Here is a 22,503-nt window from a genome sequence, read left to right on the forward strand (position 1 = left end):
TGCTTTTCCGACGGGAGACCTGTGACCAGCAGTGTTCCACAAGGATCGGTGCTGTGTCCATTACCTTTTGGCATTTACATCAATGATTTTGATGTCCATTTACATCAATGATTTGAAAATGAATATAGGAGATACGATTTGCAAGTTTGCAGGTGACACCAAAATTGATAGTGTAGTGAACAGCCAAGAAGGTTACCTCAGAGTACAACAGGACCTTGATTAAATGGTCAAAGAGGAGAGGATGGAGTTTAATTCAGATGAATGTGAGGTGTGACATTTTCCTAAGGCAAATCAGAGCAGGATTTATATACTTAATGGTAAGGTCCTGAGGAGTATTGCTGAACAAAGAGACCTTGGGATGTAGGTTCATCATTCCTTGAAAGTGGAGTCACAAGTAGACAGGATAGTGAAGAAGATACCCTTGTATTTATTGGTCAGTGCATTGAGTATCAGAGTCGGGTTGTCATGTTGCCGCTGCACAGGACATTGGTTAGGCTATTTTTGGAAAACTGCGTTCAATTCTGGTGTCACTACAATAGGAAAGATGTGAAACTTGAAAGGGTTCAGAAAAGATTTATAAGGATGTTGCCAGGGTTGGAACATTTGGGCTATAGGGAGAGGCTGGATAGGCTGGGGCTACTTTGCCTGGGGTGTTGGGGGCTGAGGGGTGACTTTGTAGAAGTTTATAAAATCATGAGGGTCATGGATAGGGTGAAAAGCTAGGAAAAGCTTTTCCTAGGGAAGCCCAATACTATAGGGCATAGGTTTAAGTTGAGAGGGGCAAGATTTAAAAGGGATTGAAGGAGCAACATTTTCACACAGAGAGTGATGCATTAGAGTTCTTTGGTGAGTAACCAGGAAGGCTGACAAAGTCAGGGCAGCAGACGTAGTCAATATGGATTTAAGGGAGGCTTTGGATAAGGTTCCACATGATAAGCTGCTCTGGAAGGTTAGATACATGGAATCCAGGGGGAGCTGGCAAATCGAATACACAATTAAGCTTGATGGTAGGAAGCAGAGGGTTATAGCGGAAGGATATTTCTTGGACTGGAGGCCTGTAACTAGTGGAGTGCCTCAGGGATCAGTGCTGGGCCCACTGCTGCTTGTTATCTATATCAATGATTTGGATGAGAATGTACAAGGCATGATTAGTAAGTTTGCAAGTGACACTAAAACATGGGGTATCATGGACAAAGAGGAAGGTCATCAGAAATTGCAGCAAGACCTTGGTCAGCTGGGGAAGTGGGCCAAGAAATGGCAATTGGAGTTTAACACAGATAAGTGTGAGGTCTTGCATTTCAGAAAGTCAAATCAAAGTGAATGGTAGAGCCTTATGGAGGGTTGTGGAACAGACAGTCCTTGGAGTTCAGGTGCAAGGTTCTCGGAGAGTAGAGTCAGAGGTAGACAGGGCAGTGAAGAAGGCTTTTGACACACTGGTCTTCTCAGTCAGGACACTGAGTGTATGTGTTAGGAAGTTATGTTGCAGTTGTACAGGATGTTAGTGAGGCCAACTTGGAGTACTGGAGTTTTGGTCACCTTGCAATAGGATGGATGTTGTTAAACTGGAAAGAGTGCAGAAGAAATGTACAAGGATGTTGCCAGGACTCAAGGGACTGAGTCAGAGGGAAAGGTCAGACAAGCTAGGACTTCTTTCTTTCGAGTGTAGGAGACTGAGGGGGGATCTTATAGAAGTGTATAAGATCATGAGAGGCATAAATAGGGTGAATGCACTCAGTCATTTTCCAAGGGATGGGGAATCGAGGACTAGAGGGCATCAGTTTAAGGTTAGAAGAGAAAGAATAAAAGGGAACCTGAGGGGCAACATTTTTTACAGAGATGGTACGCCTATGGAATGAGCTGCCAGCAGAAGTAGTAGAGTCATAATACTTAAAAGACATTTGGGCAAGTGTCTGTTGCAAGGGGATTTCATGAAAGGGGTAGTGCTTAGGTTATAAAGTATCAATTTAGCAATTTGAGTTCCTTTCTTGCTATTGGTTAAAATTGCTTCATAAAGTTTTTTTTGTTTTTATAAGAAAACCTGGAATGCCTATTCTTTTATGCTGAATTAGGCAATTAGAAAAAAATGGGCAATTTAATTGTTTAATAAGATTTTCATTTTTCTGATAGCTTCCAGAATAGTGGCCTCTTATATATCTGAAATATGATTTGGCAATTTTCTACTCAATGCCCCAGAAGCCAGTCATATGCCTTCTTTATCATCTTATCCACTTGTGCTGGCACAGTCAGGGTGCTATGGATGTGCACCCCAAGATCACGGAATATCAAATCTCCAAAGAGTCCTGCTGTTTACTGCACACTTCTCTCTTGCATCTGCTCACACACAAAAAAATTTAAGTTAAAATCACTATAGTCTTACCAAACGGTGGCACAGTGGTTAGCACTGCTGCCTCACAGCGCCTGAGACCCGGGTTCAATTCCCGACTCAGGCGATAGACTGTGTGGAGTTTGCACGTTCTCCCCGTGTCTGCGTGGGTTTCCTCCGGGTGCTCCGGTTTCCTCCCACAGTCCAAAGATGTGCAGGTCAGGTAAATTGGCCATGCTAAATTGCCCGTAGTGTTAGGTAAGGGGTAAATGTAGGGGTATGGGTGGGTAGCGCTTCGGCGGGTCGGTGTGGACTTGTTTGGCCGAAGGGCCTGTTTCCACACTGTAAGTAATTTAATCTAATCTAATCAAAGCGCAGAGCTGTTCTGTCATTAGACAGATGACTGGTGGTGATTTAACCGGAGGATCACCATGCCTCAGGCGAGGGGAGGGGTTGAGAATTGTCTCTTTCATGATAGTCTCAGCTGATGAGGGTATTAAACTCACACTGTTGGCATCAATCTGCATTGCAAATCAACCATCCAGTCAACTGAACTAACCAGCCCGCTATTAAAACACATAATGTAATTTAACAGGCGTTTTACAAGATACAAAAACTGTTCTTAGAGATTCCTAACTCAATTCTTGTCTTGAAATTGTTGAACTGTGTCACTTGGTGTTAAATTCCTCATATTAACTGGAGTTAGATTTTCAAATCAATACACACTTGCTAGTTTTCTCACAGAGTAATCAAACAGTTAGGTAACGTTTCAAGATTATTTGGCACCAATTACACAGTTACAGAATCGGAACAAGTCAGACAAAGTCACGAGGCACCATGCATTTCACATACACATCTGTTGCACAATTATGAGGACCAGATTATGGCATGTGAAAGGCTGACTGAATATGAAAAAAGTGAAATAGAGATTCAGGATAAGGCCTTTTGCCCAGAGGAGAGCAACCAAAGGTTGGCACCAAAGAAACATATAAACTAGAAAGGGCAGTGAGTGAAACAATGGCACAAATATAGGGAAAACAAGGGAACCCAGCAGTATATGGCCCTATTCTAAAGTGGAAGATGACAGATAGGAGGCAAGATTCAGAGATGGGCAAAATGAGGGAAAGATGTGGAAGGCGAGTAAAAGAAGCAAGAGTTCTAATGATAGCAAGAGGAAGATAGAACATAGAACATTACAACCCAGCACAGGCCCTTCGGCCCTCGATGTTGAGCCGACCTGTGGAACCAATATGAAGCCTATCTATCCTACACTATTCCATTTCATCCATATGTTTATCCAATGACAATTTAAATGTCCTAAAAGCTGGGCGGCATGGTGGCACAGTGGTTAGCACTGCTGCCTCACAGTGCCAGAGACCCGGGTTCAATTCCCGCCTCAGGCGACTGACTGTGTGGAGTTTGCACGTTCTCCCCGTGTCTGTGTGGGTTTCCTCCGGGTGCTCCGGTTTCCTCCCACAATCCAAAGATGTGCAGGTTAGGTGAATTGGCCATGCTAAATTCCCCCTAGTGTTAGGTAAGGGACAACTGTAGGGGTATGGGTGGGTTGCGCTTCGGCGGGTCAGTGTGGACTTGTTGGGCCAAAGGGCCTGTTTCCACACTGTAAGTAATCTAACCTAATGTTGCAGACGTGTTCCACCACCTCAGAGGGTAGTGTTTTATTACCCTTGGAGTAAAGAAACTACCGCTGACATCTGTTTTATATCTATCACCCCTCAATTTAAAGCTATATCCCCTCGTGCTAGCCATCACTATCTGAGGAAAACGGCTCTCACTATCCACCCTACCTAACCCTCTGATTATCTTATATGTTTCAATTAAGTCACCTCTCAACCTTCTTCTCTCTAATGAGAAAGCCTCGAGTCCCTCAGCCTTTCCCCACAAGACTTTCCCTCCATATCAGGCAACATCTTAGTAAATCTCCTCTGAACCCTTTCCAATGCTTCCACATCCTTCCTATAATGTAGTGACCAGAACTGTACGCAATACTCCAAGGTGTGGCCGCATCAGAGTTTTGTACAGCTGCAGCATGACTTCATGGCTCCGAAACTCAATCACTCTACCAATAAAAGCTAACACGCCGTATGCCTTCTTAACAACCTATCAACCTGGGGTGGTAACTTTCAGGGATCTATGTACATGGACACAGAGATCCCGCTGCTCATCTACACAACCAAGAATCTTCCCATTAGCCCAGTACTCTTTATTTCTTCCAAAGTGAGCCACCTCACACTTTTCCGCATTAAACTCCATTTGCTACCTCTCAGCCCAGCTCTGCAGCTTATCTATGTCCCTCTGTAATCTGCAACATCCTTCACCATTATCCACAACTCCATCAACGTTAGTGTCTTCTGCAAATTTACTAACCCATCCTTCTAAACCTTCATCTAGATCATTTATAAAAATGACAAACAGCAATGTCCCCAAAACAAATCCTTGTGGTACACCAGTAGTAACTGAACTCCAGGATGAACATTTTCCATCAACCACCATCCTCTGTCTTCCTTCAGCTAGCCAATTTCTGTTCCAAACTGCTAAATCATCTCAATCCCATGCCTCAGTATTTTATGCAATAGCCTACCGTGGGGAACCTTCTCAAATGATCTTGTAGTAGTCATCCAGAATGAGACAGAAGTCATCATAGTTTGATAAAAACAAGAACTATGGAACACAAACAAAAACAGAAATTGCTGGACAAACTCTGTAGATCCGACAGCATCTGTAGAGAGTAAAAAAAAAGTTTTAGGTCCAGTGACTCTTCTTCAGAACCGATTGTAGCAAGACAAATGCTGAAGATCGGGTGAGAATAGAGACTAGAGAACAGGCTGGGCTACTCCAAGAAGCAGAAATGATCAAGAGAGCTTAGTGGTTACAAACAAATTAGAAGTTGTGTTGATTTAGATAACTGTCTACTGCCCTCAACATTTCAATTGAGCCTGCCTTCAAAAAACTCCAGGCAAATGGACATACACAGAAAAAAATGCTCCCTGATGGGGCACATAGCCAAACTGTTGGCTCTGGGTTTTGAAGAGAAACTCTATCGTTAAAATGTTGGATTCTCTCACTGCAGCAGAAAGTGATCTGTGATCTTCTTAGCTCCTTTATCAACCTCTCTGAGGAAGCTAAGTCAATATATAGAGAAGACACATTTTAGCACATGAGAAATTTCAAAGTATTTCTGACGGAATTTAAAGCAGGAAAATGGAAGTTATGAAAAGTAAATAAACGTGTTACGGTTTGAATGCTGTACTGAAGGTACTGTATTTCTCAGTTAGATCTGGCTTGCTGAAAATAGATTCTATTCAGCCTAAAACAGACCCAACAATGTTCTAATGGCTACCACAAAGAGAGGCTGGCAGACATCTTTATGAAGCACGACAATGATTAGGCAAGTTCGAGAGAATTTGAATAAATTATGACAAAATAAAAGTAAGTCATGCTTCAAGGGCTTTAAATTTAAAAAGAATTCGACATAAAACTGATTAAGTCAGAACTGACTCTGCATGAACAGCCTTCCTTCGGAAAATGTTAACTGCACCCTGACAAATTAGGCCACATCCTCACAGGAAGTTGTGTTGCATCCGGAGAAGAAACAGACTAATTGAGAGGTTTGATTGGACAGTTAAATTGGTTGTGTACACAGTCTGTACAGTGATGCCAGTTATGAAACATTGGAATGGAATACAAGATTGAAACATGATACTGCTGAGGGCACCTTGAAAGCAAATAAAGCATTATTAAAGAAATTGAAGAATACTGCCGCTGGCAGTGTGTTTCATATCAATCATGATGTGAGCAGTATTTTCAATCGCCACTGGTCTGATACCAACAATGGTGATAATTGTGCTATGTTTAATACCATTGATCACAGTGATTTTTATGATGTCAATCTTGGTATGCTTAATACTGCCAATCAATTCTGAGCTGATGCGATTGTTAATACCATGAAACGTGGCTTTTTAGATCGTAATGTCATCACAGGGTATTTAATCCTGTTGTGGTTCTGTTCGCCGAGCTGGAAGTTTGTGTTGCAGACATTTCGTCCCCTGTCTAGGTGACATCCTCAGTGCTTGGGAGCCTCCTGTGAAGTGCTTCTGCGATCTTTCCTCCGGCATTTATAGTGATTTGTGTCTGCCACTTCCGGTTGTCAGTTCCAGCTGTCCGCTGCAGTGGCCGGTATATTGGGTCCAGGTCGATGTGCTTATTGATTGAATCTGTGGATGAGTGCCATGCCTCTAGGAATTCCCTGGCTGTTCTCTGTTTGGCTTGTCCTATAATAGTAGTGTTGTCCCAGTCGAATTCATGTTGCTTGTCATCTGAGTATGATAGTTGGTGTTCACACAGCACACAAACCAACAGCCACTCTCAGACAACTCACTAGGACGAAGGACCCGATACCCAGCATGAGCAAAACCAATGTAGTGTATAAAATCCCATACAAGGACTGCACAAAACACTACATAGGACAAACAGGAAGACAGCCAACGATCTGCATCCATGAACACCAACTAGCCACGAAACGACGTGACCAGCTATCACACTCAGATGACAAGCAACATGAGTTCGACTGCAACAACAATACTATTATAGGACAAGCCAGAGAACAGCCAGGGAATTCCTAGAGGCATGGCACTCATCCACAGATTCAATCAATAAGCACATCGACCTGGACCCAATATACTGGCCACTGCAGCGGACAGCTGGAACTGACAACTGGAAGCGACAGAGACAAACCACTATAAATGCCGGGGGAAACATCACAGGAGGCTCCCAAGCACTGAGGATGTCACCTAGACAGGGGATGAAACATCTGCAACACAAATTCCCAGCTCGGCGAACAGAACCACAACAACGAGCACCCGAGCTACAAACCTTCTCCTAAACTTTGGTATTTAATCCTGTCAACCATTCATACTCAACATTTTGGTCGTCTTCAATCTCAGGTAACTCACCGCTGAATACATGATCATTTTGAGACGGGGAGTGGAATTGGTCACATTTATTGAACGAGTAACATTTTCGAGGATTTGTTTGAGGAGCACGCCTGTAAAAATGAAGACATTTTTAGCAAGATTAAAGGAATGCAAATAAAACAACTGGAGATCATAGCAATACGTTAACTTTCAAGGTTGCTCAATACACAACTATTGAGTTAGGGCAAATCACACTACTCAGACATTTACTGAGACCAGACCATCCAAGGTCTGGTCAGTGTGGGGACTGTCACTATGAAACCAAGGACTGGTCAGTGTGGGGACAGCCACAGTGATACCAGGGACCAGTCAGTGTGGGGACTGGTATTTGCTGTGAAACCAGGCTACCATGGGAGGCAAGGGAAGAAATTGCTGGGGCTGTGGTGAAGATATTTAAAACCTTGCTCGCCACAGGTGAATTGCCAGACGACAGGATAGCTAATGTGATTCCTTTGTTCAATAAGGACAGCAGACACAGGCCAAGTAGATGCAGACCAGTTGGTACATCAGTACTTCAGAAAATATTGGAAAAAATTCTGAGACAGAATTAATCAACACTTGAAAAGGCAAGATTAATCAAGGATTGTCAGCATGGATTTGTTATAGGTAGATCCTGTCAAATTAATTGAATTTTTTGAAAAGGTGACAATATATTGGCAAGGGTAGTGTAGTTGATGTGATTTACGTGAAGTTAACTCAGGTCTTAGACAAGGTCTCACATGGAAGACTGGTCCAAAAGGTAATGGCTCATAGAACCAATGGCAAGTTGGCAAACTGGATCTAAAATTGGCAAAGGGTGATGTTGGAGAGCTTTTGTGATTGGAAGCCTGTGATCTGTGGTATACCACAGGGGTCAATGCTGGGCCCCTTGATGTCATGTACATTAATGACTTTGAATGTGCAAGGTATAATTAGTATTGGTGGTATTGTTGATACTGAGGAGGATGGTTTCAAGCTGCTCTATCATTGATCAGCTGGTAAACTGGGCAGAGCAATGGCAGATAGAACTAAATCCTGATGTGAGGTAATGCATTTTGGGAGTTCACGTAGAATCCTGAGTGTGGAAACAGGCCATTTGGCCCAACAAGTCTACACCAATCCTCCAGAGAGTAACCCGCCCAGACCCATTCCCCAAACTAATGCACTAAACCTACACATTCCCGCCTCAGGCAACTGTCTGTGTGGAGTTTGCACATTCTCCCCACGCTCTGGTTTCCTCCCACAGTCCAAAGATGTGCAGGTTAAGTGAATTGACCACGCTAAATTGCCTGCAGTGTTAGGTGAAGGGGTAAATGTAAGGGAATGGGTCTGGGTGGGTTGCTCTTCGGAGGGTCGGTGCGAACTTGTTGGGCCGAAGGGCCTATTTCCACACTGTAAGTAATCTAATCTAAAAAACACTATTGTCAATTTAGCATGACCAATTCACTAACCTGCACATGTTGGTGACTGAGAGAGGAAACTGGAGCACCCGGAGAAAACCCACACAGACACAGGGAGAATGTGCAGACTCCATACAGACAGTTCCGAGGTTGGAATCGAACCCAGGTCAATGGTGCTGGGATGCAGCTGTGCTAACCACTGAGCCACTGTGTTGTGCCCGCTCCCAATAAGTTCTAATAAGGGAAGGATTTTGCACAATGAATGGCAGGTTCCTAAAGACTTTTGAGGAACAAAGGGTCTTTGGTGTACAAGATCAAAGATTGCTGAAGGTGTCACAGGTAGACAGGGGAGTGAAGACGGCTTACAGGATGCATGCCTTCATTAGCTGAGGCTTAGAATACCTGACGAGGGACAGTGCTCCAAAGGTTTGTGATTTCAAATAAACTTGTTGGACAATAATCTGTTATGATCTGACTTCTGACCTTGTCCACCCCTGTCCAATACTAGCACCTCCACATTGTAGTATATAGAAGCAAGAAAGTCTGGTTACAGCTTTATAAAATATTGACTAAGCCACAGGTAGAATACTTTGTGCAGTTTTGACCAGCACACTATCAAAGCTTGTGAATGCATTGGTGAGGGTGCAGAAATTTACAAGGATGTTGCATGGAACGAAAAGTCTCAGTTAAGAGGAAACATTAAACATGTTAAGTCTGTTTTCAGAAATCAGTTAAGTTTCAAGTCAGTGGTAACCTCCAAGACATTGATAGTAGGGATTCAGTGATGGTAATATTATTGAATGTCATAGGGCAGTGTTTTCTTGTTGGAAATGGCCATTGCCTGGCATTTGTATACTGCTGGTCAGTCCAGGCCTGGATATTACCCAGATCTTGGTGCGTTTGAACACGGACTCCTTCAGTATCTGGTGCTGAACACTGTGCAATTATTCTGATCTTATCATGGAGGGGATGGTCATTGATAAAGCAACTGAAAATGTTTGGGGCTAAGAAACTATCCTGAGGAATTACTGCAGAGATGTCCTGAAGTTGAGATGACTGACCTCCAACAACAGCCATCTTCTGATGCACCAAGAATGGCTCCAACCAACAGACAGCTTGCCCAATTGATTCTCATCACTTTACTGATGATTGAGAACAGACTGATGGAGCGATAATTGGCCGGATTGCATTTGTCCCACTTGTTTTTGTGTGGAAGACATACCTGGGCAATTTTCCATACTGTCATGCAGCTGCCTGTGTTCCAGTTGTATTGGAAGAACTTGACGAGGGGAGCAGCAGTTTCTGATGGACAAGTCTTCGGTACTTTTACTAGAGTGTTGTCAGAGCCCATAACCTTTGCAGTATCAATGCCTTCAGTCACTTTTTGACATCACATGGAGTCAATCAAATTGGCTCAAGACTGGTATCTGTGATGCTGGAGATCACTGGAGGCGGTCATGATGGACCATCTACTCAGCACTTTTGGTGAAAGATTGCTACAAATACTTTAGCCTTATCTTCTGCAGTGATGTATTGGGCTTTTTCATCCTTGAAGACAAGAGTATTTCTGGAGTCTCTTCCTCCAGTGAGTGGTTTAATTGAACATCATCTTTCATGACTATGGCATGACTGCAAAGTTTACATCTGATCCATTGGTTGTGGAATCACTTAGCTCTAACAGTTGCTGCTTATGCTGGATGGCATGCAAGTAGCCCAATTTGGTAGCTTCACCAGGTTGACAACTCACTTTTAGGTATGACTTCTGCTGCTCCTTGCGTATGCCCTCCTGCACTCTCCATTGAAACAGGTTTAACACCCTGGCTTGATGGCAATAGCTGAGTGGAGGATATGCCAGACCATGAGGTTACAGGATATGTTGGAGTACAATCCTGCTGAATGTGATGGTCCACAGCATCTCATGGATGCCCAGTCTTGAGTTTCTAGATCTATTTGAATTCTGTTCCATTTAGCACAGTGCTGGTGCACACAACATGATGAGGTTATTCTCAATGTGGTATTTCATACCAATACTCTCATGGACAGAAGCCAACTGATGAGTTAAGATGAGGTTAAGTATGATTTTTTTCCCCACTTGTTGCAGCCCTCACCATCTGCCACAGACCCAGTTTCTCAGCAATGTCCTTTAGAACTGACCAGCTCAATCAGTAGTGCTGATGCTGAGCCACTCTTGGTGGTTGACATTGAAATCCCCTACCCAGTGGACATTTTGTGTCATTTCCAATCTCACTGCTTCCTTGAAGGATTATTCAATATGATTCATCAGCCAAGGGAGAATGGTAAGTGGTAAACATCACAAGGCCCTGAAAGCCATGGGGCTTCAAGGGACCAGGTTTCAACGTTGAGGACTCCAAGGGCAACACCCTCTCAACTGTGCCACCACCTCTTCTGCGTCTATCCTGCCACTGGGACAGAACATATTCAGGAAGGTGATGGTGGTGTCTGGGACATTGTAAGGTATGATTCTATGAGTATGACTATGTCAGGCTGTTGCTGAAAATGTTTTGCTGGTCAAAGCACAGCAGGCCAGGCAGCATCTCAGGAATAGAGAATTCTCTATTCCTGAGATGCTGCCTGGCCTGCTGTGCTTTGACCAGCAAAACATTTTCAGCTGTGATCTCCAGCATCTGCAGACCTCATTTTTTACTCGAATATGTCAGGCTGTTGCTGACTAATCGGAGAGATATCATTTTGACACTAGCCCCAGATGTTAGTAAGGAGGATTTTGCAGGGTTGACAGGACTGTTTCTGCCGTTGTGGTTTCTAGTGCCTAGGTCAATACCAAGTGGACGGTCTGGTTTCATCTCTTTGTTGAGACTTCATAGTGATTGATACAACTGAGTGACTTGCTGAGTCATTTCAGAGGACAATTGAGAGTCAACCGCATCGCTGCAGGTCTGGAGACACATCTAGGCCAGACCAAGTGAGGATATCCCTGAAGGACATCAGCTGGGTCTTTCTGACAATCGGCGATAGTCATCAAGGAATTCTTATCTCCAGAATTTTTAAAATTGAATTCAAATTCCACCACAATAGATTCAAACCCATATCCCCAGAACATTAGCTGAGTTTCTAGATTAAATGGTCAAGGAATAATAAATGAATTAACTAAGTAGAGATAGCTGGACAGGCGATGTGCTGTAGCTGTATGACGTGGGGGCTGGCTGATCCCAATGTGAGCGGCAGTGACCACATTTGCAGCAAGTGTTGGTTGTTGGAGAAATTTTGACTTAGATTCCAGATTTTCAATTCTAAGATTCAAACAGTGGCACATTTGAAAGGGGGAGAAATACCTGAACGCTTTGTTTCAGGAGACAGTCACACCTGGTAGATTAAGTACCTCAAATTCAGTCAGTGGCCAGGGACAGTAGGGTGTGACTGCAAGTGACACAGGTAGAGAGATTATGCATTCAGGAAGAGAGGAGCCTCAGCTCTTGACCAACAGGTACTTGCTCCCTGTGTGGCTGAGGAACAGAGTTGTAGGATGGATGATCCAGCTGACCACTGCATCATGGTACAGGAGGCCATTCAAGAGGGGGAAGCAAAGCAAGGTAGTTGTAGGGGATTCTATAATTAGGGGAACGGACAGTATTCTTTACAAGCAAGACAGAGAGTCCTGAAAGTATGATGCCTGCCCAGTGCCAGGACATGAGACATACCTGACTGGTTTGAAAGGATACTGGAAAGGGAGAGGGAGGATCCAGTTATTGTGGTCCATGTCTGGACAAACAACATAAACAAGACAAGTTTAGGGATGATCAGGAACTAAGAATCAAATTAAAGAACAGGTCCTCAAGGGTGATAATCTCCAGATTACTGTCCGAGCCACATGCAAATTGACATAAAGGCATGAGAATAAGGGAAGTAAACATGTGGCTACAAGTGTGCTGTGGGAAAGAGGTGTGCCTCTTCAGAGGGCACTGGTATCAGTATTAGAATAGGAGGGATCTGCACTATTGGCACAGTCTCCACCTGAAGCAAACTGGAACCAGTGATCCAGCAAAAAGGATAAATAAGGTGGTCTAAAGGACTTTAAACTAGGAAGTGGGGGGGGGGGGGGGGGGGGGGGGGGGGGGGGGGGGGGAGAGAGGAAGGGAAGGGTAACATTCCAAGAATTTTACTGGCTAATGGGAAGCAAAGCCACAGGTTCATGTCTGTGGGAGTGGATTCTACTGCATGGAGAACTGTGAAAAACAAGAAAATAAAGGATATCTAGTTGTACTGAGGGAGGATATACCCAGAAATACATCCAGGGAAATTATTTGGGTAGAACTGAGAAATAAGAAAGGGATGATCACCTTATTGGAATTGTATTATAGATCAGGAGAAAGTAAGGACTGCAGATGCTGGAGATCAGAGCTGAAAAATGTGTTGCTGGAAAAACGCAGCAGGTCAGGCAGCATCCAAGGAGCAGGAGAATCGATGTTTCAGGCATGAGCCCTTCTTCAGGCTGCCGCCTGATCTGCTGCACTTTTCCAGTGACACATTTTTCAGCATAGTATTATAGACCCCCGAATAGTCAGAGGGGAATTGAGAAACAAACTTGTAATGAGATCTCAGCTATCTTTAAAATTAATAGGGTGGCTAAGGTAGGGGATTTTAACTTTCCAAACATCGACTGAGACTGCCATAGTGTTACGGGTTTAGATGGAGAGTGTGTACAAGAAAATTTTCTGATTCAGTATGTGGATGTACCTACTAGAGAAGGTGCAAAACTTGAACTACTCTTGGGAAATAAGGCAGGGCAGGTGACTGAGGTGTCAGTGGGGGAGCACTTTGGGTCAGTGACCATCATTCTATTAGTTTTAAAATAATGATGGAAAAGGATAGACCAGATCTAAAAGTTGAAGTTCTAAATTGGAGAAAGGCCAATTTTGACGTTATTAGGCAAGAACTTTCAAAAGCTGACAGGGGCAGATATTTGCAGGTCAAGGAACGGCTGGAAAATGGGAAGCCTTCAGAAGTGAGATAACGAGAGTCCAGAGAAAGTATATTCCTGTCAGGGTGAAAGGGAAGGCAGGTAGGTATAGGGAATGCTGAAAGACTGAAGAATTGAGGGTTTGGTTAATAAAAAGAAGGAAGCTTATGTCAGTTACAGACAGGATAGATCGAGTGAATCCTTAGAAGAGTATAAAGGCAGTAGGAATATCCTTAAGAGGGAAATCAGGAGGGCAAAAAGGGGACATGAGATAGCTTTGGCAAAGGAGAATCCAAAGGGTTTTTATGAATAAATTGAGGCCAAAAAGATAATTAGGGAGAATAGGGCCCCTCAAAGATCAGCAAGGCGACCTTTGTGTGCAGCCGCAGGAGTTGGGGGAAATACTAAATGAGTATTTTGCATCAGTGTTTATTATGGAAAAGGACATGGAAGATATAGACTGTAGGGAAATAGACGGTGACATCTTGCAAAATGTCCAGATTACAGAGGAGGAAGTGCTGGATGTCTTGAAATGCATAAAAGTGGATAAATCCCCAGACCTGATCAGGTGTACCCTAGTACACTTTGGGAAGCTAGGGAAGTGATTGCTGGGCCTCTTGTTGAGATATTTGTATCATCGATAGTCACAGGTGAGGGGCTGGAAGACTGGAGGTTGGCTAACGTGGTGCCACTGTTTAAGAAGGGTGGTAAGGACAAGCCAGGGAATTATAACCCAGCAAGCCTGATATTGGTGGTGGCCAAGTTGTTGGAGGGAATCCTGAAGGACAGGATGAATATGTATTTGAAAAGGCAAGGACCAATTAGGGATAGTCAACATGGCTTGTGCGTGGGAAATCATGTCTCACAAACTTGATTTGAGTTTTTGAAGAATTAACAAAGAAGATTAATGAGGGCAGAGCAGTAGATGTGATCGATATGGACTTCAGTAAGGCATTCGACAAGATTCCCCATGGGAGACTGATTAGCAAGGTTAGACCTCAAGGAATGCAGGGGGAACTAGCCATTTGGATACAAAACATGCTCAAAGGTAGAAGACAGAGGGTGTTGGTGGAGGATTGTTTTTCAGACTGGAGGCCTGTGACCAGTGAAGTGCCATAAGGATTGGTGCTGAGTCCACTACTTTTCATCATTTATATAAATGATTTGGATCTGAACATAAGAGAGTAAGTTTGCGAGTAAGTTTGCAGATGACATCAAAATTGGAAGTGTAGTGGACAGTGAAGAAGGTTACCTCAGATTACCACGAGATCTTGATCAGATGGGCCAATGGGCTGAGACGTGGCAGATGGAGTTTAATTCAGATAAGTGCAAGATGCTGCATTTTGGGAAAGCAAATCTTAGCAGGACTTATACATTTAATGGTAAGGTCCTAGGGAATGTTGCTGAACAAAGAGACCTTGGAGTGCAGGTTCATAGCTCCTTGAAAGTGGAGTCGCAGGTAGATAGGATAGTAAAGGCGACGTTTGGTATGCTTTCCTTTATTGGTCAGAGTATTGAGCACAGGAGTTGGGAGGTCATGTTGCGGCTGTACAGGACATTGGTTAGGCCACTGTTGGAATATTGCGTGCAATTCTAGTCTCCTTCCTATCAGAAAGATGTTGTGAAACTTGAAAAGGTTCAGAAAAGATTTACAAGGATGTTGCCAGGGTTGGAGGATTTGAGCTATAGGGAAAGGCTGAACAGCTGGGGCTGTTTTCTCTGGAGCGTCAGAGGGTGAGGGGTGACCTTATAGAGGTTTACAAAATTATGAGGAACATGGATAGGGGAAAAAGGCAAAGTTTTTTCCCTGGGGTGGGGGAGTCCAGAACTAGAGGGCATAGGTTTAGGGTGAGAGGGGAAAGATATAAGAGAGACCTAAGGGGCAACTTCTCCACACAGAGGGTGGTACATGTATATAATGAGCTGTCAGAGGAAGTGGTGGAGGCTGGTACAATTGCAACATTTAAAAGGCACTTGGATGGGTATATGAATAGGAAGGGTTTGGAGATATGGGCCAGGTGCTGGCATGTGGGACTAGATTAGGTTAGGATATCTGGTCGGCATGGACAAGTTGGACCGAATGGTCTGTTTCGGTGCTGTACATCTCTATGGCTCTAAAGGAGAACTCAGTAGGGGTTATTAAAGTCTCCAGCACACAAAATAGGACAGTGTTTGGAAAGAGTTAGGAATCAAACTTTAAACACACACTGGATAAATCAATGACAATGAGAAGAGGAACGGTCAATACAGGACTGAAGGTGTTGTAACTGAATGCACGCAGTATATGAAATAAGGTAAATGAGTTTGTCACACAGATTGAAATTGGCAGATACAGTGTGATGGGCATCATAGAAATGTGGCTTCAAGGGTGTCAGGACTGGGAGCTAAATATCTAAGGATATCCATCTTATCAAAAACACAGGCAGGTGGCAGAGGCGCTGGGGTTGCCTTGTTAGTAAGAAATGAAATTAAATCAATAGCAATAAATGAAATGGGGTCAGATGATATAGAATCGGTGCGGGTAGAGTTGAGAAACCTGCTCCCTGTAAAAACGGGGCCATCCCATATTCCCAATTCCTTCGTCTCAGCCGCATCTGCACCCAGGAGGACCAGTTCCAATACCGAACAACCCAGATGGCCTCCTTCTTCAAAGACTGCAATATCCCCCCAGATGTGATTGACCATGCTCTCCACCGCATCTCCTCCACTTCCCGCTCCTCCGCCCTTGAACCCCACCCCTCCAACCGCCACCAGGACAGAACCCCACTGGTCCTCACCTACCACCCCACCAACCTCCATATACAGCGTATCATCCGTCGTCATTTCCACCACCTCCAAACGGACCCCACCACCAGGGATATATTTCTCTCCCCTCCCCTATCAGCGTTCCAAAAAAGCCACTCCCTCCGTGACTCCCTCGTCAGGTCCACACCCCCCCACCAACCCAACCTCCACTCCCGGCACCTTCCCCTGCAACCGCAAGAAATGCAAAACTTGCGCCCACACCTCCCCCTCACTTCCCTCCAAGGCCCCAAGAGATCCTTCCATATCCACCACAAATTCACCTGCACCTCCACACACATCATTTACTACATCCGCTGCACCCGATGTGGCCTCCTCTACATTGGGGAGACAGGCCGCCTACTTGCGGAACATTTCAGAGAACACCTCTGGGACACCTGCACCAACCAACCCAACCACCCCCTGGTTCAACACTTCAACTCCCCCTCCCACTCCCACTCCACCAAGGACATGCAGGTCCGTGGACTCCTCCATCGCCAGACCATAGCAACATGACGGTTGGAGGAAGAGCGCCTCATCTTCCGCCTAGAAACCCTCCAACCACAAGGGATGAACTCCGATTTCTCCAGTTTCCTCATTTCCCCTCCCCCCACCTTGTCTCAGTCCCAACCCTCAAACTCAGCACCGCCCTCCTAACCTGCAATCTTCTTCCTGACCTCTCCACCCCCACCCCACTCCGGCCTATCACCCTCACCTTAACCTCCTTCCACCTATCACATTTCCAACGCCCCTCCCCCAAGTCCCTCCTCCCTCCCTTTTATCTTATCCTGCTTGGCACACTCTCCTCATTCCTGAAGAAGGGCTCTGGCCCGAAACGTCGATTCTCCTGCTCCTTGGATGCTGCCTGACCTGCTGCACTTTTCCAGCAACACATTTTCACCTCTAAATAGTAGTCAGGAGTTGGGGGACAAGATACACTAAGGTATAGAAAAGGTGTGTAAGAAGGGCAAGGTTACGGTGATCATGGGGGATTTCAATATGCAGGTGGACTTTGAAATATCAAGTTGGTAGTGGATTGCAAGAAAAGAAATTTGTGGAATGTCTACAAGATGGCTTTTCAGAGCGGCTTGTGGTGGAGCTCATAAGGGAACAGGCAATTCTGGATTTAGTGCCGTGCAATGAGGCAGACTTGATAAGGGAGCTTTAGATGAGGGAAGGAAGTGATCATAATATGACAGAATTTACTGTGCAATTTGAGAGGGAGAAGGTAGAATCAGATATATAAAGGCAACTCCAGAAGCAAGAGGGTGGAGTTTCTGGGCTGCATTCCAGAGTTCTGAAGGAGATTGAAGAGACAGTGGAGGCTTTATTCGTGGTTTTTCAGTAATGACTAGAGTCAGCTGAAAATGTGTTGCTGGTTAAAGCACAGCAGGTTAGGCAGCATCCAAGGAATAGGAAATTTGACGTTTCGGGCATAAGCCCTTCATCAGGAATGACTAGAGTCAGGCAGGATCACGGAGGACTGGAAAATCACAAATGTAACCCCCCTGTTTAAGAAGGGAGTAAGGACTTAGCAAATTGTCGGCGATTCAGACAAACTGCTGTGGATGGCTCTGATTAACAGTCAAGGCATATTGGTGTTTATTTTACCATCCATGGCCAACTTATATGGAGGAATTGTTAATTTAAAAACTTAAAGAACACATATCCTTTGACAATTTGGAGTGGAAGAATGCCAAAAGGAAAAGGAGTGAGCAAACAGCAGCACGGAAGACACTCCCCTGCAGCACCGGCCTCTTCTGAACCCCCTCCCCGGGGGACCTGACGAACTCACAGGAATCGACGGCGGAGATAGCAAGACTTATCGTGAAGGTAAAGATGAAGATGGTGGGCAGCCAGTCAGCTTCTTTGAAAACTGGCTGCTGCAGTTCCTGGTCCTTCAAATTGAATGTGGACAGCTGCGTGGCTGAACATCTCTGGGACACCCGCACCAATCAACCTCACCCACTGTGGCAGAGCACTTTAACTCCCCCTCCTCCATCGCCACTCCTTTACCACCCGAAGCCTAAAGAAAGAACGCCTCATCTTCTGCCTCGGGACCCTTCAAATTCACGGCATCAATATGGACTTCACCAGTTTCCTCATTTCCCCACCCCCCACCTTACCAGACTTCCAACCTTCCAGTTCAGCACCGTCCTCATGACCTGTCCCATCTGTCCATCATCATTCCACCGATCTGCTCCACCCTCCATTCTGACCTATTACCTTTCCCCCATCTTTATCCACACATTACACTCTCAGATACCCTCCCCCCAGCCCTACCACCCCACCCTCACATTTATCTCTCCACCTCTGAGGCTCCCAGCCTCATTCCTGATGAAGGGCTTTGATCCGAAACGTTGATTTTCCTGCTCCTTGGATGCCGCCTGACCTGCTGTGCTTTTCCAGCACCACACTCTAATCTCCAGTCCTCACTTTCACCCTGCATATTGAAAGGGCCTATGGGGTGGCAGTGCACAGGTCTGGGCTGGTACAGGTCCACCCCCCCCCCCCGCCCACTTAGAGCACTTCCTCACATACAGGGACAAGCAAAGAGGTAAGGAAGCCTCCTGATCCATGGGGAAAGGTCCATAGGCACTGCTGCACAAGGGGTCAAAAATCATGTTTTTCCAGGATTTCTCAGCAGCTGTAATTCAAAAGGGGAAGTCCTTCGATGAAGTTAAAAAGAGGCTGAGGAACCTGGGCATCCAGTACTCCATGAAGTACCCCGCGGTGGTCCGTTTCAGCCACGAGGACTCAGTTTATACATTTGACTCGGCAGATAAAGCCAAGAACTTGGTAGACACTTGGTCTGAAGAATATGGTTAATGCTTGTCCTCATTTCCTTCTTTCCCTGTTTTCGCTTTCCCCCTTTTTTTCTCTTTCCCTAATAATTTTTTTTTAAAATACAAAATTCTTGGAAATATGTTGTTCCGATTGTATTTTTATAACTAGACATTGTAATGGGAAATTTTGTGGCTGCCCTTTGTTGTTTTTCCTTTTTTAAATTCTTTTTCTCTTTTAGTCACAAGTAGAGATGACATGGAGCCGGGGATGGGCGGAGTGCTTATCCTGACTTTGTCTTGTTTTGTTGACTTCAGGATCATTTCTTTGTTTATTTACTTTTGTTTGTCTAAGGCTGGGGCACAGTCTGGGCCTGAAGGAGCTGTGCAGGAGGGGATGGGTAGGGTGAGTGCCCCCTATGGGCGGGGGAAGGGTAGCAACAGTTGTTTGTAGTTATGGTAGAGTAGTTTTTGTATACATAATTCTGTGACTCTATGAGTCTCCATTTACTTGTGCTCGGTACATTGCAAGCAGGGTTCCCCTTCCCGGAGGTTTAAGTGTCTCTGAAAGGAGATATGGTGAAGTGAGTGTTAAAATGAATGTTAAATGGTGCACCTGGAATGTCAAGGGAAGTCATTCGCCTGCTAAAAGGAAAAAAAGTGCTTTCTAGCCTCAGGAGGGAAAGAGTTGTAGGAAACTCATCTTGACAATGGGGAACACCTGAAGTTACAACATGGTGGTTATGATTGAGTATTCTTTTCATTCTTTATTACTAAAAGTAGGCGAGTGGCTGTACTTATCCAGAAAAATTTTCTGTTCAGTGTTAGATCAGGTGAAAGACGTACAAGGGTGGTTTGTGATACTTGAAGCCCCGATACATGGGGAGAAGTATGGCATTTTAAATGTCTACTGTCCTCCGGCACATCCCCTCAAATTTTTGATTAGTGCCTTTGGAACATGGGACATTATTATGGGGGGGGGGAATTTCAATTGCCTTTTGGATCCAACAGTGGACAGGATGCCCAGTGGGCCTCCAACTATTCCTTCGCAGGCCAAGCAGGTGGCTGACTTTTGCAAGGAGTTGGGACTGGTGGATATTTGGTGATATCTTTGCCCTGCCGGCAGTGACTTCACCTTTTCTTCAAAAATGTCATACGAGGATTGATTTTTTTTGGCTCCACCAACCCTTCTGGATTCGATTATGGGAACACAGCAGATCATGCGGCGGTATATTTGAAGGTTAAGGCCAAGAGTGTGGAGCTAGGTTTGAGGCACTGGCGTCTGGATCCTTTTCTCCTTAAGGATTCCAAACTTGTGGAATACTTTTTGAGGGAGTTCCAGGAGTTCTTGACTATCAACTCAGGCACGGCTAGTAGTCCGTCCATGCTTTGGGAGATTGCTAAGGGCTTTGCTAGGGGATTAGTTATTTCCTATTTGGCTAGCCGGAAATGACAGAAGGAGGAACAGCAGCATCTACTCGAGAAGCGTTTGAAAGCTGTTGAGCGGCACATTTCGAGAGGCCTTTGGTGACCAAGCTACAGTGGATCATGGCCCTTCGGCTGCCTTGAATTCAATATTCACACAAACTGCAAAGAAAGAAATTGCTTTTGCTGGATAAAGGGTATTCGAGTATGGGGATTGGCCTGGCAAGTATTTAGCGTATCTGACTAGGAAAAAGTGTGCTCCCCAATCCATTACTGCAGTTTGAGACAGCACTGGGGTCCTTACTATGATGCCAAAAGGTTTAATGAGACTTTTTGGAGATTTTACTTTGAATTGTATTGGTCTGAAGGTTGCGAGGATAGGAGGGCCAAGATCGTAACCTTTTTTTAAGAGCCTGGATCTCCCGGGTGTAACCCTGGAACAGGTCTCTCTCCCTAATGCCCCCTTGACGGTTCAGGAAATACAGGAGGCAGCTAGGCAATCTTCAGAGTGGGAAAGCGCCTGGCCCTGATGGTCTCTCGGGTGAGTTTTATAAGGAGTTTATAGGGATTCTGTCAGGGCCAATGCTGGAGATGTACAATCACTCCTATATGCATGAATGCCTACCACCATCTTCGACAGAAAGTAATATCTCCTTCATTCTTAAAAAGGAGAAGGTTCCTGAGGATTGTGCCTCATACAGGCCCATCTATTAAATTCAGATTTTAAGATTCTGTCTAAGATTTTGGCACTAAGATTGGAGAAGGTGTTGCCCTTTATTGTCAAAGATGACCAGGTTTCATAAAGGACTGTAGGTCTTCCAATAATATTAGAAGGTTGCTGAATATGACCCAAGTACGTCAGCAATAATCAATCCAGGGGCTGGTGATTTCCTTAGATGTAGAGAAAGCATTTGACCAGGTGGAATGGCAGTATCTGTTTTATGTCTTAGAGCGATTTGGGTTGAGTGGGATCTTTGCTAGGTGGATGGAGGCTTTATATTGCCATCCTCTGGCCATGGTCATCACCAACTGGGTGAAGTCTGCGAATTTTAGGATTGTAAGGGCTAGTCGTCAAGGCTGCCCCCTCCCACCATCGTTGTTTACTTTGGTGATAGAGCCGCTGACACAGACCGTCAGATATGTCCAAATAACCACTCCAGAAGTAGGATCGAGGATACACAAGATTACAGTGATGCAGATGATGACCTTCTGTTTTTAATTGGATCCAATGACCTACGTACCCCATTTGATACAATGTATTAATTTATTTGGGGCTAGTTCAGGATGTAAGATCAACTTTGCAAAGTCAGAGGTATGCCTTTGGGGGACCTCAAAGAAGTGCCAGAAGTTGAAGGTGAACCTAGGTTCCCCTTTAAGTGGTCACAGGCAGGTTTCCGATACCTAGGTACCTCTATTACCCCTATGTTTGACCGGTTATCTCAGGCTAATTTTGTTCACCTGCTCGACAATGTTAGGCCGGATCTTCAGAGAAGGGAGTATCTTCCAATTTCATGGTTGGGCCAAATAGCCCTTATTAAGATGAATGTCCTCCCTCGTTTACTATATTCCATGCGTATGTTCACTATAGTGTTTCCCAGGGCAACATTGCAGAACTTATGGGTTGGTTTAGTTCCTTCATCTGGTGTGGTGGGTGGCCCCTCATCAAATTTACTAAATTGCAGTTGCCTCAAGGATGGGGAGGAGTTGATTTCCCAGACATCAGGAGGTATCAATTGAGTTCCTTACTGTCCTTTGTATGCAATTGGGCAGGTAACGATCCAGGCTCAACATGACTGGATTTAGAGACTTCCCAGGCAAAGTGCCCTTTTTTTTAGATTAGATTAGATTACTTACAGTGTGGAAACAGGCCCTTCAGCCCAACAAG

The 22,503-nt window shown here is 44.8% G+C and overlaps 1 protein-coding gene across 3 annotated transcripts in view; it reads right to left on the reverse strand.

Moving 5' to 3' along the window:
• The window catches only part of LOC132824333 (lysosomal acid phosphatase-like), a 108,624-nt gene that overhangs the window by 42,580 nt on the left and 43,541 nt on the right, over nucleotides 1-22,503 (reverse strand). For all 3 annotated transcript variants that reach the window (XM_060838682.1, XM_060838681.1, XM_060838683.1), the window contains one exon: nucleotides 7,294-7,385. In XM_060838682.1, coding sequence (XP_060694665.1) covers nucleotides 7,294-7,385 — 92 coding nt within the window. The remainder of the gene's footprint in view (nucleotides 1-7,293; nucleotides 7,386-22,503) is intronic.

This window comes from Hemiscyllium ocellatum, chromosome 18 (assembly GCF_020745735.1).
Source record: "Hemiscyllium ocellatum isolate sHemOce1 chromosome 18, sHemOce1.pat.X.cur, whole genome shotgun sequence".
NCBI lineage: Eukaryota > Metazoa > Chordata > Chondrichthyes > Orectolobiformes > Hemiscylliidae > Hemiscyllium > Hemiscyllium ocellatum.